At 35.5% G+C, this 17,180-nt stretch overlaps 1 protein-coding gene across 4 annotated transcripts in view; it reads right to left on the bottom strand.

The window, feature by feature from the left end:
- The window catches only part of PCCA (propionyl-CoA carboxylase subunit alpha), a 331,849-nt gene that overhangs the window by 138,022 nt on the left and 176,647 nt on the right, over nt 1-17,180 (bottom strand). For all 4 annotated transcript variants that reach the window (XM_031466271.2, XM_010986054.3, XM_031466270.2 and 1 more), the window contains exons 17-18: nt 12,146-12,256; nt 3,219-3,327 (exon numbers count right to left, since the gene is read on the bottom strand). In XM_031466271.2, the coding sequence (XP_031322131.2) occupies nt 3,219-3,327; nt 12,146-12,256 (220 nt within the window). The remainder of the gene's footprint in view (nt 1-3,218; nt 3,328-12,145; nt 12,257-17,180) is intronic.

Below are 17,180 nucleotides of genomic sequence, written 5' to 3' on the forward strand. Positions count from 1 at the left end.
AGCTGAAAAGTACAATAATTGAAAGGAAAAACTCACTAGAATGATTCAAAGGCAGATTTGAGCAGACAGAAGAAAAAAAACAGTCAACCTGAAGATAGAGCAACACAATTATAAAGTCTAAAGAACAGAAAGAAAAAAGACTGAGGAAAAGTGAACAGAGCCTAAGGGACCTGAGGGGTACCATTAAGCAAACCAACATATACACTGTGTGAGTCCCAGAAGAAGAGAGAAAAAAGGACAGAGAGAATATCTGAAGACGTAATAACTGAAGACTTCCCAAATTTTATGACAGACATGAATATAAATATCCAAGAAGCTCAAAAAACTTCAAGTAAGATGAACCCAGAGCTCCAAGACACATTATAACCAAACTTTCAAAAGCCCAAGACAAAATCTTGAAAGAGAGGAGTGAATCTTCACATACAAAGGATTCTCAGTAAGATTATGAGCAGATTTCTCATAAAAAACTCTGGAGGCCTAGAGGCAGTGGGCTGATATATTCAAAGTGCTAAACGAAAAAAAACTGGCAACCAAGAATCCTAAATCCAGCAAAACTGTCCTTAAAATGTGAGGGAGATGATAGACCTTCCCAGGTAAGCAAAAGCTGACAGAGTCTGTGACAGCTAGACCTGCCCTGCAAAAAATGCCACAGGAAGTCCTGCAGGTGAAATGAAAGAACATTAGTACCAAGAAGCCACATGAAGAAATAAATACCCCAGTAAAGGCAAATACATGGACAATTATAAAAGCTAGTATTACTTAACAATACTCGTAACTCCACTTTTTGTTCTCAGCATGATTTAAGGGTTTAATGCATTTAAAACATTACTAGAGTAAAAGCTAGTATCATTTTAACTTTGGCTTGGAACTCCATGTTTTGCTTTCTACATAATATAAGAGACTAATGCATTTAAAATAATTACTGGTTTATCGTTTTGAATGCAGACTGCGTAAAGATGTAATAATGTGACATCAACACCCACCCTGCAGGCAACCACTGATGTCCTTCTTTTATAATTTTGTCCTTCCTAGAAATCTCAAATAAATGAAATTTTATATTATATAGTCTTCTTTAACTGGTTTCTTTCTCGGCATAATTTTCTTTTTAGGTTTATGTTTGTAGATGCATGTATTAGTACTTTATTCATTTTTATTGCTAAACCATATTCCGTTGCATGGATATACCACATTTATTTATCCACTTATCACTTGATGAATATTTTTCTAGTGGGTGTGTAGTGGTGTAACACTGTGATTTTAATTTGTATTTCTCTAATGATTAATGATGTTAAATATCTTTTTTGATGAAACAAGAATTTATTTGCCATTCATATAACTTCATTGATAAAGAGTCTATGCCAAACCTTAATTGGGTTGTTTGGCTCATTTTTGAGTTGTAAGATTTATACATTATAGATCCAAGTCCTTTATTGGACATGTATCTCTGAATACATTCTGCCATTTGCTGTATTGTTTTATAATGTTCTTTATGGTATCCTTTAAAGAGCAAAAGTTATTTTGTATATGTTTTAAATTCTCTGTAATAAGTATAAATATAATAAATAATAAATATAGACATACATACTTGGAAAGAAATATAGCAAACTATTAGAAGTAGTTATTGTGGGATTACAGGTAATTTTTATTCTTTTCCTTTTTAAACTTTCTTCAGATTCTTACCAATGGTAAGTCAGCACACTCTGAAAATAATTGGAATACCCTTCTTAAAAACCAAACCAGTTCATCATTAGCTATGCTCAGGACTTTTGAAATAATCAAAATCCAAATAACATCTGAAGGTAAAGGAATAAGGATATGAGTATTGTATTTAACAAAAGAATAATAAAAATATTAATGTAAGGTATAATCCTAGTTTTAAAACAAAAGCTTGGATCTCTCCTACACACACACACATCCCTCCAAAACAGCACTGTCTAACAGAGCTTGATGGAAATAGAACAGTTAACAATGGAAAGGCTCCTTCTGTTACCTGACATGGTAGCCGCCACCTGCAGCGCAGGAGTGACTATGGAGCACTGCAGATGTGGCCAGTGACTACACTGACACTGACATTAAATGTGACTGAGAAACTGAGTTTTTAACCTAATTTTAATTCAAATAGGCATACATGGCTAGTGGCTTCTACACTGGAAAGCACAACTTTGGGGGTAAAAAAACAAACAAACCAGATTCCTGGCTCTACTGACCATTTTCCTCCACCTTTCATTCACTCAGTAATTTACAGAAATTCTATATTCCCTCATCTCTCTCTAAATATTCACCAAATCGTAACTTAAAAAAAGATTGTACATTAAGCTTCTTGCATTTTCTCTTGAGAATGAAAACAAATGAAAAGTACCAGCTGGTTACGCAGAGATGTTCTGAGAAAACCATATTAGCCACAAATATACAGCCTAAACCCAATTTAGTTTTTCTTCTACCTAATTCTTCAGTAACATGACTTTCTGACCTGTGCTCTTCAGAGCTGCCCAGTCACCTGCCATCTTTTTTCTTTTTTTAATCTTTATTCTTCCTCTTGAGGAAAAGCAAAAATAAAGAAAAAAAGAGTTGAAGTAACACAATTTTATCAACAGCATCACTCTAGCAAGTAACGGACTGTACTCGCTCAAGTAGGATTACTCGAGCAAGCACACAGACACTCGTGATAAATAATCCTGTCACTTAGAAGCATGAATGTTACAATGATTTTGCTTTTGTTTTCCCTAGTATAAAGCCTGCTTTCTCTTTTGCTCAGGTTACTAGGAAGCTAAAAGGTACACGCTGGGCTCACAAATAACCTGGTGTTATTTCCTTCCTGTATCTCATAAACAAGTTTCATATATATATTTCATATATATATTTAACTGCTCAGATTAATTCCTAAATTTTATACTATAATGCTTCTCAAAATGTTTTCAAGATTAACAGAAATAATACAAATTACTTGAACTGACTTCCTATAAGGTTTCAGAATACCTTCCCCAATAATGTCCAAATTAGAGGGGCCAAGATCCTTTTGTTCTTTCTGAATTAAAAAAATTCATTTGAACAAAACAGAAGCAATACCATTTTAAACACTGTGATTTTATTATATTTCTCCAAACACTCATAAGATCCAGAACTGAGATCAGTCAGATCTTCTATTAGCTATTTTCTATGCAGCTCAGGTCATCAGTATTTTTCTGCTCATTTATTATTTTTCAAATGATCCAACATACCTTGCATTTTCATGTTCTTGAAAATGTTGTGCTCTTAATTGGGATGCCACAAACAAGGATGATGCTATTGCCAATAACTGGTTTCTCTCACTCTCTGTTAACTTGTGTCCTAAGGGAAATCAATCAGTTGGTCAATCACATACATAATGTTAACATCTATGTTTCTATCTTATAGAATTATTAGTCATTCAAACAGGTGCTTTTATCAAGCATCTATTACGGAGCTAGTATTATATCAGGTGCTGGGGTGTCTTAGGGGAAAAAGAGAGAGCAAGGTTGTTTAAATCAGACAAAAACCCCTGCTCACTGGAATTTTATAGGAAAAACTTATGGCCCCTAATATCTGCTTCTCCTTATCACTTCCCATCCCAATTTTACTCCTAAGGAGTGAGGATAAAGGGTAGGCAGAAAAGGAGCGTCATGGTCATGGACAGTGGTAGGGCCATGTTTTCTAGAGTGAAGGATTGAAAGAAAATAAATAAGTGATTCTCTTGCCTTACTACATGTGGACTCAGGGTTTGAATCCCAATCAATTAACCAAACCACCAATCAATTTCCCTCTCCCTCTTTAATTCACTCTTCTTACCATAATACAGCTGGACCTGGGGGCAGTGGTCTAGCCTGACAAGCCCAGGGAAGACTCTCTGGTCTGGCTGAGGGCCATGCAGCTGGGAAATCTGCTCTATTTGCATAATAATTCCTCAAGAAGCGTGTGAGTCAAGGCAGGATTCAATACTCCAGGTCTGCAGGCTAACAAATCCCCTTGAGCGCTGTGTAATCTCACCACAATTTCCAACACTATTTATTTACCACAGTGCTGCACACAGATAATTGAGTTTATTAAAGGGTACAGTATGGGCAATCTGAGTGCTGGATCATCAGCACTAAGATGCTACTTCTACAATTCAAAAAAGAAAAAATGATCAGGTAGTTATTTAAATCTATTTGAAAGAAATGAAGTAATTTCAACATTATGTCTAGAAAATTACCCAAAATAGAGCTAAGGCTAAAAATATTCATAATTAGAATACAAACACTTTCCAGATCTGTGGCCCATTTTTCTACGAGGAGGTGTTTCATGAAACTGAAGTGAAGGGTACCCTCTGTATCCCTTCCCTCTTTGTGAAAAACCTAGAAGCTACATAAGCTATAACACCAACATGGGGTCCATTGTCAGTCTGGGAATTCAGTAACAGATCCTTCAATGGCCTAATAAACCACATTCTTACAGGCTTTGAAAAGTTCCTAATTATCCCCAACACTTAAGCAGTGATGGAAACATCCCATATGATTCCATAATCAATTACCCTACATGAGGATTACAGGAATTTGGTCTCAGTCTTCACAAAAACATATTGTCTACAAGAGCAGTTCTCAAAGTGTGGCCTGGGGATTACTGATAGTCCCCAAGGCCCTTCAGGAATCTGCAAGGTCAAAACTATTTTCACAATAATGCTACGATTTACTTGCTTTTTTTCTCTCTCTCTTTTTTAGGAGTATACCATGGAGGTGTCCTGATCCAAGAAATATATGATATGTGATGACATCATTGCTCTGATGTCAACATATAATGATTTATTATTGTTACTTCGAAAATGATTAAGTATTTTTAAAGTCCCTAGGTTTTAATTTATAATATAGCAAACATCAATAGATATAACCACCAAAACTCTTCGACGTATAAAGAGGACCGATGCTTCTCCAGCTTCACTGTGCATCGGAATCGCCTGGATTAGATTCCTGTGCTCCACCTACAGAGGCTGACCGGTAGCAATTGTGAGGTGGGGCCCCATAATGTGCATTTCTGACAAACATTTGATTCTGATGCTTCAAGTCCACAGATCTCACTTTGAACAGAAGTGTTTTAGACTCCTGTTTATCAAACTGCGTAATACAAACCATTTAGTAGTTCATGAAGCCACTTTACTGGGTCAGTCCAGCAAGACAAATTATGAGAGCACTTTGCACATGCTATTTGTCATGAGTATGTGTGTATAGTTAAGACATGATGTAAAATACATTTGTTACAACGGTTCACAAAGTAGTCACTTCTATAGATACATCTGCACATTATATACAACCAACAGGAAAAAAGGCAAAATATGGGAATCTTTTAAAACGTAAGATGCTGAATGAGTGTTTCATTTGGTCTAATGTATTATTAGCTGCACTGACTCAGACAATATTGAGAAAGGAGTTTCCCAGATAAAATCAAACATCATTCATCACATCTGCCAGGCAAACTGATATAATGCATAACAACTTCAATCGTTTTATTATACTGAAACAGATCCTCAAATTTAACCAATGACTAATTTCCAACAAATTTGATATGAGTGCTAAAGACTTCTTGACTTCTACAATTCAATTAAATTTGTTTCTACAATTTTTAAAAGAATCTCAGGTAATTTTAATCAAGAAGTATTGCAAAAATCATCTACTCCATCCTCCATGCACTGTGGATGTCTCTCCTACAGCACTGTTGGACAGATGGCTACATGTGACCTACAGAACTCCTCCAATTATAGGAAACTGGAAAACTCTTTCAAGGATTTCTAAACCATTAGCCAGTTAGTTCTCATACTGAGCCAGATTGTTTCTTTGTGACTTCCACCCATTGTTCTCACTTTTTCATTCCAAAGTAACACTGAACAGTTCTATTCCCTCCTAGACCTGTACACCACCAACCTTGAAGGATATAGACTGCAGTTAGATATCCTAAAACTTGTTCAATAAAAGGAGTTATATCCTGACCACTCTGGCCATGTCAAAAAAGGGGTATTTAGGTCCAAAAAGGCAATGTACCAGAGATTCTATCATAATCAAACTATTCTTAGGATAATGGTTATAGCATAAGGCTACTCCTGATCACGGACCAGAGTGGACCCAACTCCTACATGTTCCCCTATGGCTTGATACAGTGGTCTGTTCTGGCTCTGACCTTCAACTCCGAACGTTCTCCATTATCTGTATGTATGCCCTTTGGTTCTTCTCTTGCTGAAATCCCTGGCCCAGTTGGTCCCAGTGTCTTGAAATACATGTACCAAAAGTAATTGTTCCTCACAGCATCAGACTCAAGTCCAGTCTATGTCATTTAGACCTAACATTGTTCCAAGGCAGAAAGGGGCTCGGATTTCCCCTTGGGTGATGAGATGAGCATTAATCACTGGCTCTCTCATGGGAGTGGTCAATATATGGTACACCCTACCAAAGTGATACTTCGTGTGCTGGACACAGTCAACAAATGAACACAAATCAGCAGTGCCCAGTGTTCAACAACCAGGCCAAGTTGATGACAGCAGCAATATTCCTTAATAATTAGTCTTCTCTTCTCCAGGCTAACCATCCTTCAAAGTTCTTGATGCAAGATGGATTTCTCAGTCTCTAACATCATAATCTCTTTTTTTTTGTACACATACAAAAAAAATGGAAGAAAAGATTTTTCAGCTCTTTTCTAACAACAGTAACCTTTTCAAATCATGAAATAGTAGATGTTAAAATGTAAAGGACTTTGTCTAATGTCAGAATCATGCTGAGGGAGTCTGTGACTGGAGGTTATATAATCATACTGTGGATCAATCCCAGACATTATTAGCTTACTCTCACATCTCATAAATTGTAAATTAACTTCTAAATAAAGAGGCAGAAATAGTAATTACTAAATATTATTTATATCTGGTATTCTCATAAATTCTAAGGTATCATATAGAAACAGAGTGATTTTTTTAAGTTACAAAATGTCCAACTGTCAAATTTCAACAAGTAATCTGACATCAACTGAAATATGAAATCCAAAATAAAAAGGAAAAATTCTGGGTTTAATGGTTACTGACCACAGAATAATAATTTGAGGGGAAAACCATTTTTTTTTACAACAGCATTAATTTCAAGTTTATGGGCCAATTAGAATTCTTTAAAAAATGCTAAATTATACTTTAGTTATTTCACTAAAGAGACATAACATTTTACAGAACAATGTTATATTATCATTACTTTTCATTAAAAATATTTTTAAGATTCTTTTAAAAGGCCACTTCAACCTCTAGGTAATAACTATATTCCTGAATTTTCTTCTAAATTCTTCTGTGTTTTGTCTTTCACAATTAAATCTCAAGATCGAACATTTTGTATATAGTAAGCAGAAAAATGCCCACAGATACTAATTTCCATTTATGAGCTGCCTATTCTATTAAACTGATACATTTATTCATTTTTCTCATTTGTTTTCTTTCAAGCAATTCATTCTTATCCTTTATATTTTACTTTTTAGATACAGAGGCTTTGCAATATGTTTTAATACATGGAAGCAAATTTTCCTCTTTACTTTTCATAATCTTCTTGGCTATTCACAGAAATCTGTTATTATATATAAGCTTTTAAATCACTTACATAGTAAGCCTTGTGAATCTAACTAGATTATATAAAATTTGTGTATTAATTTGGGAAAGACTGGCACTCATATACTATCGAGTCCCCCAAACAACACTGATTTTTTTCCATGTGTTCAGACTGTGTTTCTTGTTCCTTGACAAGATTGTACAGTTGTCTTCATAGAGACATACTGACTTCTGAGGCTTCCACGGTGACAACGAGAGACTTCTCAGTTTTCATGTTGTCATGATTCAACTTTTTAAAGTTGCTTAATCAGTTAAAAATCAAATTTCAGCTTTATATTTTCAAAATGCTACCACCTCTTTTTCTTTATGGGCTTGTGTCTTTAAAAAATTAAATTTAGTGGGTTTCGGGGTAAGGAAAAATGTGTATAATTAAGGTATCACCTTTACTGTAAATTGGTTAAAGTACTTTCTTCAGTAATTTCCTCAGAAAGGGTTTATATGATGATATACTTCAGAATTTTTATTTTAAAATCTCTCTTTTCAATATTGACAAATGAAGGACACCTTAGCTGGGTAAGGCACTCGTAAGCAAGTTCTTTCCTGTGTAGCAGATATTTAGTTTAAGGTTTTCTAAACTTCAGTTTATAGAGTCTGAAAATGATTTCATTCTACATTCTTTGCACATAACCCTTTCTTTCTACAAGCTTTAAAAAGTTTTTTGTTCTTGATATGCCTAGAATAGTTTTTTTCCCATTAATCTTGTCTGAAACTCAGTGAGTCTTTCCAATAGCATCTCAAGACTTTCTGAAGAACAGCAGCAACAAAAAAACTCCTCTACTTTTCTTTTAAAATTAACCTTTCCTTGTCTATTTTATTTTCATTAAACTCCTGTTATTTACATATAAAATCTCTTGGTTCTTCTCTCCACATCTCTCATCATTTCCCACATTTCATTCTCTCTGCTATTTTGCTACATATTTTGAGATCTTTCCTCCATTTACTCCTTTGGGTCAACTATAATCTGGTTTTTAACAGTGATCATCCTTTCACTTTGCTGAAATGTCTTTTTTATTTCTAAAACTGACAGTTTTTAGTTCTCCTCTAATTTAATACCTGTAAGTGTTCTTACTATTTTTCAGGAAGCACAGTCATCTGCCTCCCATGCCTGCAGGTCTAAAGCAGTATCTTCTGCCTCCAGGGACTCCTGTAGGTCTTCCCTCCTAGACGGGTAATCCCCCTTTGTTGTATGCTGCGACTCTTGTTTGCTCAAAGGTTTGCTGGTAAATGTTTAACAACCAGCCAGGGTGTGGAGAAAGGGCAGCGCCCCAGTATGTAGCATTTGCCAATCTCCTTACTGTAAATACTCTCTCCAAGGCTGATTTCAAACTACCAACATTACACCAAAGAAGATGGATCAGGAAGAGATACACATATTGGCTCTCCTGAGGCAGAATGGTAGCCCCAGCACCTATGGAATAGTCCTTGGAGAGGTGTTTCAATAGTCTAAATGCTACCTAATCCTTGAAGCCATCCTTGATTCCCTAAATCAGAATTGGTTTCTTTTTTCTCTGCTCTCAGAACACTTTGCTTATAACTTTACCTTGGCACTTATTTCTTTCCATCCTGTAATGTAGTTATTAGATCTTTACATGTTTATTTTCCTAGTGATATAACCTCCTTAAGGACAGGGAAAATATATTAGTTGTCTTTGATTTTATTCTAGAGTCTACACCAATTATATGTTGAATGATTTTAATGACTGAATTTTTAAGGGCAACACATCAGTCATGTATTACAGTACCACTTCTAAAGGTACAGAAACACATGATTAAACTCCAGAAGAAAAAAGAGAGAGAGAGAGAGAGAAGTATAATTAATGGTAGACTTCTGTGTTAAATCAAATTTTTCTAAAAATTCTGCAACTTTTCAAAGAGAAAGATAATTCTGATAATTTCTTGTGATGGGGCTAGTGGTCGAAGGCAACAGAGAAATAAGTCCAAAACGTCCATTCTAGGCTAAATGAAATTACATGTCTTAAAATATCTTCTTCCTCATTTTCTTTTTATTTCAAAATCAAAATATCTACTTCTCCATTTTCCATTTATTTTTCAGAATTAAAAAAAACCTTTCAAAATAAGGATCTAATAAGTTGACATGAAGAATAAATTCTTATGTATCCTATTTTGAAATTTTAGACACAATTGTTTCAAAGTTCAGTCTAAGAGCCTTTAGTAACACTGCCCTACTCTACAAATAAACTTGGGGCAATAAACATATATAATAGAGAATTTTAATGCAGTCATAAAAACAGGCACTTGCTTATGAATAGTGCCTAGGATAGCTGGACAGATGGGAAGCAGATGGGTAATCCCAAAGGGGCAAAATGACCCAGCCTCAAACATATGGATAAGATCCTGGATTAACTTCAGTTGCCACTTCCCGCTGTCTCTTTCAGGCACATACATCAAACAATCAAAGATGATACAGTTTAATATACCTAAGACCTGCTCTGGGGAAAAATCAGGAAGGAGAAAGAGAGTAATCTGAAGAAGAACAAGAGATAGCAGCCATTCAGAGAAGAAAGAACTGACATGAACATAATATGAAGGAATGAAAAAAATAAGTGGTAGACATAACGAATGGCAAATATAAATGTGTGCTTTTAAAGTCCTTATAGGCAACATGACAACATAGAGCATACTCTGAAAACTTTGGTGATTTATGACTTTGAACCCTAGCACAACTGAATGAGTACTGAAACAGAAGTTGAAAACTCTAAGTTTAATTTCTGGCTTTATTATATTGCTGGTCATTTAGACTTAGTCTTTCTGGGCTTCGGTTTCCTCCCAGGTAAAATGAAGGCTGATATTAAAAATTGCTAAAGACTCTCCTAAAAAAACTTATAACAATTTGAGAATTGTTATGCATAAGCATAAGAAACAAACTACAGTGCCTGTGCTGACAATTCCCTGCCAAAAAAGAAATGTAGTATATTAAGTTTATTACAGCAAATTGCAATATTAGGTTTTAAGAAAATTTCTGAGAATTTGGAACATTTTCAATTGCTGCTAAATTTCAATTACTACCAAATATGCATATATATAAACACATGTATAAATGTGCTTATGTATAAATACCCATGCATACATACAATATGTTTATTCTAAAGATTTCCTTAAGTTTTGACCTGTTGTCTCCTTCTGCCTACTGTTTCATGTCATACCACCATTCCAGACTTGCTACTCAGGCAGACATAAAAGCATATGGAATTCCAGAGTCCACTTCACAACTTAGGACAATTTTCAATTAAAATTTTAGAAAGGTCAAGAAGCCAAAACATTAGGATCAAAATAAAACAAAATGTAATCTGGATACATGTATAGTTAATTAAAAACAGTCAAGGTAATACCTTCTTGCCTATACTAGGAACAAGACTCTTTCCATTAACTCAACAAATATTTAATTAGTGTGTTTTAGTTGCTAGGATACAATAAAAAGCAATAACATTAGTAGTTTCTGGATTCATGAAATCAACAGATAATAATGAAATAATCACACAAGTATACAACTGCAATTATGTTAAGACTGCAGTTTATTTTTTTAAAAATTCAAAAGTTCAGGAAAAAGAACCTGATGATCCTTTAGTCTGAAATAAAACACACTATTTCCCTTGATACTAATGATAAAGCCCTGTAACACCAAAGTTTTTGAAAGATCAACTCAGTAATCTCTAGTTAGTCTTATGAAAGCTCTGTATCATAAATTCTGAGCTACAAAACTGCTTTGTAAATGTATTCAAGAGCTCAACTACATGAAGCAGACCTGAATCTATATACAGCTCTGAAAATGAATGAGAATTTTATATACTAAAACACTTTAAATAGATACAAAGAACACAAAATTTGTGAGAGAAGATCTACTCTTCATAGGTCCCCAAGTTCATCAGAAACACGTAAAGGCTTCTGGCTTTCACCTGCATAACGTTTCTGGTTAAGTCTCATGTAAGTCCTGTCAGTGTCTTAACACCATGTTAACCATGTTTTCAATGCTCACTTAAGGGTTTTCTGTCTCTCACTTGATGAGCAATCTTCCTACTACCTGGAAACACTCGCTGATAACTTTGAAAGGCTAAGATTCACACGTCACTTATTACTTTATTCAAAACTTGTTTTTCAGAATAAAAACCATCATCTTCTTGGACATCTTCATTTTCATTAATAGGAACAGCACCTGGTATCCTGATATTTTCAGTGCTAACTTTCATAAAGATACAGTTTTAATATTAAAGATGAGTTCCTGTATATACTCGTATCAGCAGGGAATACAAATTTGAATTGACTTTCAGAAACACAACATTCAACATACTAGTTGAATTCCTCACTCAACAAAATTACAGATTACTATACATTCATGAGTCACTCATGAATACTCAAAATCATGAATGTCAATAGCCCAAGATACTCTAAGTATATTATAATTCAAGTGTAACATAGGCCAAAGGCCTTAATTTCAGAATAGAAAAAATTATACACTGTAATAAAGTATAAAAAATAACTTTAATACACTAAAAATACTTCAATGCATACAAACCTTTAAAGCCATCAGGATATACATCAGAAAGAAATTTAGTGTTGATGTCTCCTTTTATAAATCGTGAGTTGATTATCACCTCTCGAAGTAATGCAATATTGTGTGTAACACCTAAAAAAAAAAATGATAACAGACTGAATTGAAGAACAATAGGAATGAGTCAGTTAAAAATCTAATTCTTGTTATCTGGAGGAATTTATCATTAGTGTCCCATGACCTAGCAAAAACCATGCAAGATTACTTAACTCTTTCACTTCAAGTAACAACAAAAAAATGTCTGAACTTGAGGCAGTAATAAAACACTAAATGTAAACTTAAGAAGCTTGTGACTGCCAAGTCAGTTCAACGGGGAGACAAATGTCTTTTTAATAAATGGTACAAATACTAGATATGTATTTGGGAAAAAAGGAAAATCAATCTCAACTCTAACTCACAGGACATACAAAAATTAACACAAATTGGATCACAAACCTAAAACTATAAGACTTAGAGAAGGAAACACAGGAGAAAAATCTGTTACCTCGAGGTAGGCAACAGGTTCTTAGCGCACAAAAATCCATGAACCGTGAAAAGAATATCAACACATTATAGTCCATCAAATTTTAAAAGTCTGCCCTTCGAAGGATATAGTTAAGAAAATGAAATGGCAAGCCAGACTGACAGAGGATATTCACAACACATGTATCAAACAAAGAACTTGTATCTGGGATATATAAAGAATGCTTACAAAATAATAAGATGACAAATGAACCAAGTGAAAAAAGAGGCAAAAGATCTAAACAGAAATTTCACAAAATATATACAAATGGCCAGTAAGCACAGGAAAAGATGTTCAATATCACTGTCAAAGAAATATAATGAGATATGCCCAAACATCAATTTAAGTGGTTAAAGGTTAAAAGACAGATAGTACCAAGTGTTGGTAAGAATGTGGAATAAATGGACCCGTCACACCTTGTGGGGAGGAATATAAATTGATACATTTTATATTTTACTTCCACCTTGGAACTGTCTGACAGTTTCTTTAAAAGTTAAACATATAATCACCATATGATTCGGACAATTCACTCCTAAGTATTTACCCAAGTTAAAACAAAAATATAGGCCTATACAAACACTTATACACAAAGATTAATAGTTTTATTTGCAAAGTCAAAACCTGGAAACAATCTCAATGTCCATTAACAGTGAACAGATTAACAAAATGTGGTTTGCCCATACAATGGAATTCTACTCAGCAATAAAAAAAAATGAGTCCCTAACACACAAAGATGAATCTCAAAATTATTATGCTGAATTAAAGAAGCAAGACCAAAAATAATATATACTAAATGCAGCCTAAAGAAAGCAGATCATATGGTTGCACTGGGAAAGGGTCGGAGAGAGGGTAAACTGCAAAGGCCACAAGGAAACTAGGAAGGGACAGAAATGTTCGGTATCTTGATTGTGGTGATGGTTTCACAGGTGTATGTTTATGGCATCAAATTGAATAATTTACATATAAGAAGTTTATTATATGTCAGGTATACTTCAAAAGAAGTGGAAGAGGAGGAAGTGGAGGAGGGGAAGGAGGAGGACAAAGGGAATGAGAAGAAAAAACTTGTTGATCAAGTAGGAAAAATCGAGCTGAGTACACAGTGACTACTCCAAAGTAAAGTTAAAATAGGTAACCCCCACAAGAGGGATACAAATGGTATCAGGAGAACTCTGAGACAGAAAGACTCTATGAAGGGAGTAGATTACAAATACGTTAAATAGGAATAAAAGGTGGAGTGGGGAGGCATCTCAAATCCAGGGAGAGCAGGAATTAGATCAGGTGTCCACTACAAGAGGAGGGCGGCTGGAGCAGAGTAAAGCTGAAGTTGAAGAAAACAAGAGGTTTGTTAATTTCTTCCAATTCTTTAACCCACTCCTCTAGAGTTCTAATCTGCACCACTTTCCTTCACAGCAAACCTAGAAAGCCTGATTCTGCTTTTGCTATTCAAGTCTTATAGAATCCTCATTTATACAAGAATAATTATGATGTAAGCAAAGAATCACTGAGGTTCAAGTACTAGATCTACCTCTCATCTTGAGTACGTTATTCAAACTCTCAAAGTTTTAGGTTCCTCATTTGTGAAATGGTGATAATAATAAAACCTATTCATTATGACTGTCATGAGGTACAAATGAAATAATGTTTAACACGATGCCACGCACTCAAGAAGGTGCATTACTGGGGTGGTGGGTATAGCTCCATGGTAGAACACATGCTTAGCATGCACGAGGTCCTGGGCTCAATCCCCAGTAAATCCATTAAAATGAAGGTGCATTATTACTATTATTATTATTATTATTATTATTATTATTATTATTATTATTATTATGCTCTTTTATTATCCTTTTATATGAGAATAAATATTGAGAAGACAACATGTAATTTATAAACAGCAGACAGAAGCTGTACAGCATCCTAAGCCTCAGCACTGACCTACCAACCTCTAACTTCTAGTTGCATATTTTGCACAAATTTAAGCTTATACCTATTTCTATCTCGAGAGTTTGTCCATCCGGTAAGACAAAGGTCAGCAAACTATGGCCTACAGGTCAAATCCAGCCTACCATCTATTTCTGTAAATAAAGTTTTATATAACACAGCAGTGTTTACATGTGGTTGGCTTCATGCTACAACAGGAGAGCCAAGTAGTTGCAACAGAGACCTTGAGGCCCACAAAGTCTAAGATGTTTACTCTCTGGCCCTCTGCCAAAAGCCTGCCCATATTTGCTATGAGGTTTTAACAATGCTGATGTTCTGAGCAAGTTAATCTTTATCTATCAGCATTTTCTCTACACCTACTACTCATGCAGCAGGTAGCTACCACAGGAAGGAAAATGAGAGTAAACAGTATGGCATGTGCTTTGGGGCAACTTTCAGTAACTAGTTACGGAGCAAGAAAATTACAAGGAAAAAGGAGACTTAAAAATAAGAAAACTGTGACCCAAAGAGACTCAATTATTTATCTAACGTTTAGAACACTATAAATGACAACAGTAAACTACATAAAAATATTTTTAACACTGTAGAGGTATGTTGTGACAGACTGTTCGTTTCCTCTAAAATGTGCTTTTTATTTTTTCCACAGTAATAGAATCTTAGCTGAACAAATGACTATCCCAGACCCAGACTCCATTCTCCCACCTATCTTACAGCTAGGCATGGCAAACTAGACAGGCAACCAGACAAGTTAGAGTGAGGTAGTCAACTCCAGCCTCACTCACGTGAGAAAAAGACCTGCTTGAACCTCCTTCCCTTCCCTTTTTCTGCTGGCTTCCTGATACGACAGGAACTCAGCTTTGGCAACGCAGATGACGGAGAGCAACAAGGTGAGCGTGGTGGGGGGCGGAGGGGGGATGACACAGGTGTGTGTATCTCCTGGAAGGACAACAGGACACTAACCTACCCTATCAGCACAGACCAGCCAGAATGTTAAATGAGAAATAGATAAATTTCATCTTATTTATAATCACTGAATTTAAGAACCTTTGTTACAGCAGGTTACCCTGTACCCTAATGTGTACATACGGGAGAGGAGGTCAAACTTTTCCATATGACTTCCTATCTCTGAGCCAACCAATATTAACAACTTAATACATCCTTCCAGGCATTTTTCTATGCATCTCTTTATACTAAACCATATTAGCAACCATATGAAAATTTCTGAGCATCTCTCTTCCTGACTCAAAAGATGCACTGTGCCTGAAATTTTACAAAAGCCAACTTTCAATTTATTCAAAGTACCTCGAAACACTTAGAGAAAGTTTTAAAATTCGAATTTGAATGCTATTCCTTTAGCTATACAAATGTTCCATGGAAGAAGTTATTGTATATAGACGATGATCTAATAAATATCCTTGACAGCACATGCTCGGGAGAAACGCATAGTTGACCCAAGCTTGCTTTGTGGATAATGACCTAGGCCATATTCACTAACATGTTTTGAAGGACTTTGGTAATCACATATATTTCTATGAGGAAATATGGCAAGGTATAATAAACTTCTGATAACACCAATACTCCTAACAAATCGTTGCCAAGATCTGACACTTGCCTTTATTATAGGTGATATTTTGACAGACAAAAATGAAGAGCAATTAATGAAAGGCAAAGTGACAGGACACTTAGAAAGACAAAGCAGGTCGGCAAGAATTTAAAAGAGAAAACTCCTTGAAAGACTTCAGGCTATGAAAGGGAAATGAACCCCTTTGTCATACGTTTTACAAACGGACAAAACGAAAGCACTTTTGAGGAAGAAAAGAGTTATGGCTTGCCAGAGAGATTTTAATGCCTAGGAAATGACGGATGTGCTGTTCCCGGAAGAGGAAAGTATTTTGTGTGACTTACACAAATTTTCCTGGCTGGGAAAGAAAATAGAGAAAGACACAGAAGAACACAAAGATGGTAGTATCAGGCAGGCACTTAAACTATTTAAGAATTTTCATCATGGTAAAAAGTAAATGGATACCACCAGGTATTTCTGTGAAGAGGACTGACAGAAGTACACCATGGCCAAAGCATACGAACAACGAAGAAAATGGTGCACCTGAAAAGTCAAACGGGGCATTCAGGGTCTGATAGGCAAAGATTTCACCTTACCTCGCGAGCAACCAGAATGGGTGACACAGGGAAGACATGATTAGATTTGGGCCTGCCAGAAATCACTCAGGCTGCTATTACAAAAGGGACTGGGGAGGGGCAAGAGTGAAGATGGGAAGAAGCAAGCCGACAACTGCAGGAGACATGCTGACAAATGACAAGGCCTCCGACCACAGCTAGTGTGTGGACAATACAGAAGGAGAAAAGCAGCTGGACTTGAGAGATATTTGGGAGGCGGACAGGGTCTGGGGACTTGGTGGATGCCAAGAATTGGGGAGATGAGCCCAGCACAACACCGAAACTTCTGGCTCTGCAGTGTTTAGGGAAAAGGAATAGATGGAAATGAAAAAAATCTCATACATTTTTGGCAAGTTAAATTTGAGGGGCCTGTGAGATGAGACT

This window comes from Camelus dromedarius, chromosome 13, assembly GCF_036321535.1.
Source record: "Camelus dromedarius isolate mCamDro1 chromosome 13, mCamDro1.pat, whole genome shotgun sequence".
Classification (NCBI taxonomy): domain Eukaryota; kingdom Metazoa; phylum Chordata; class Mammalia; order Artiodactyla; family Camelidae; genus Camelus; species Camelus dromedarius.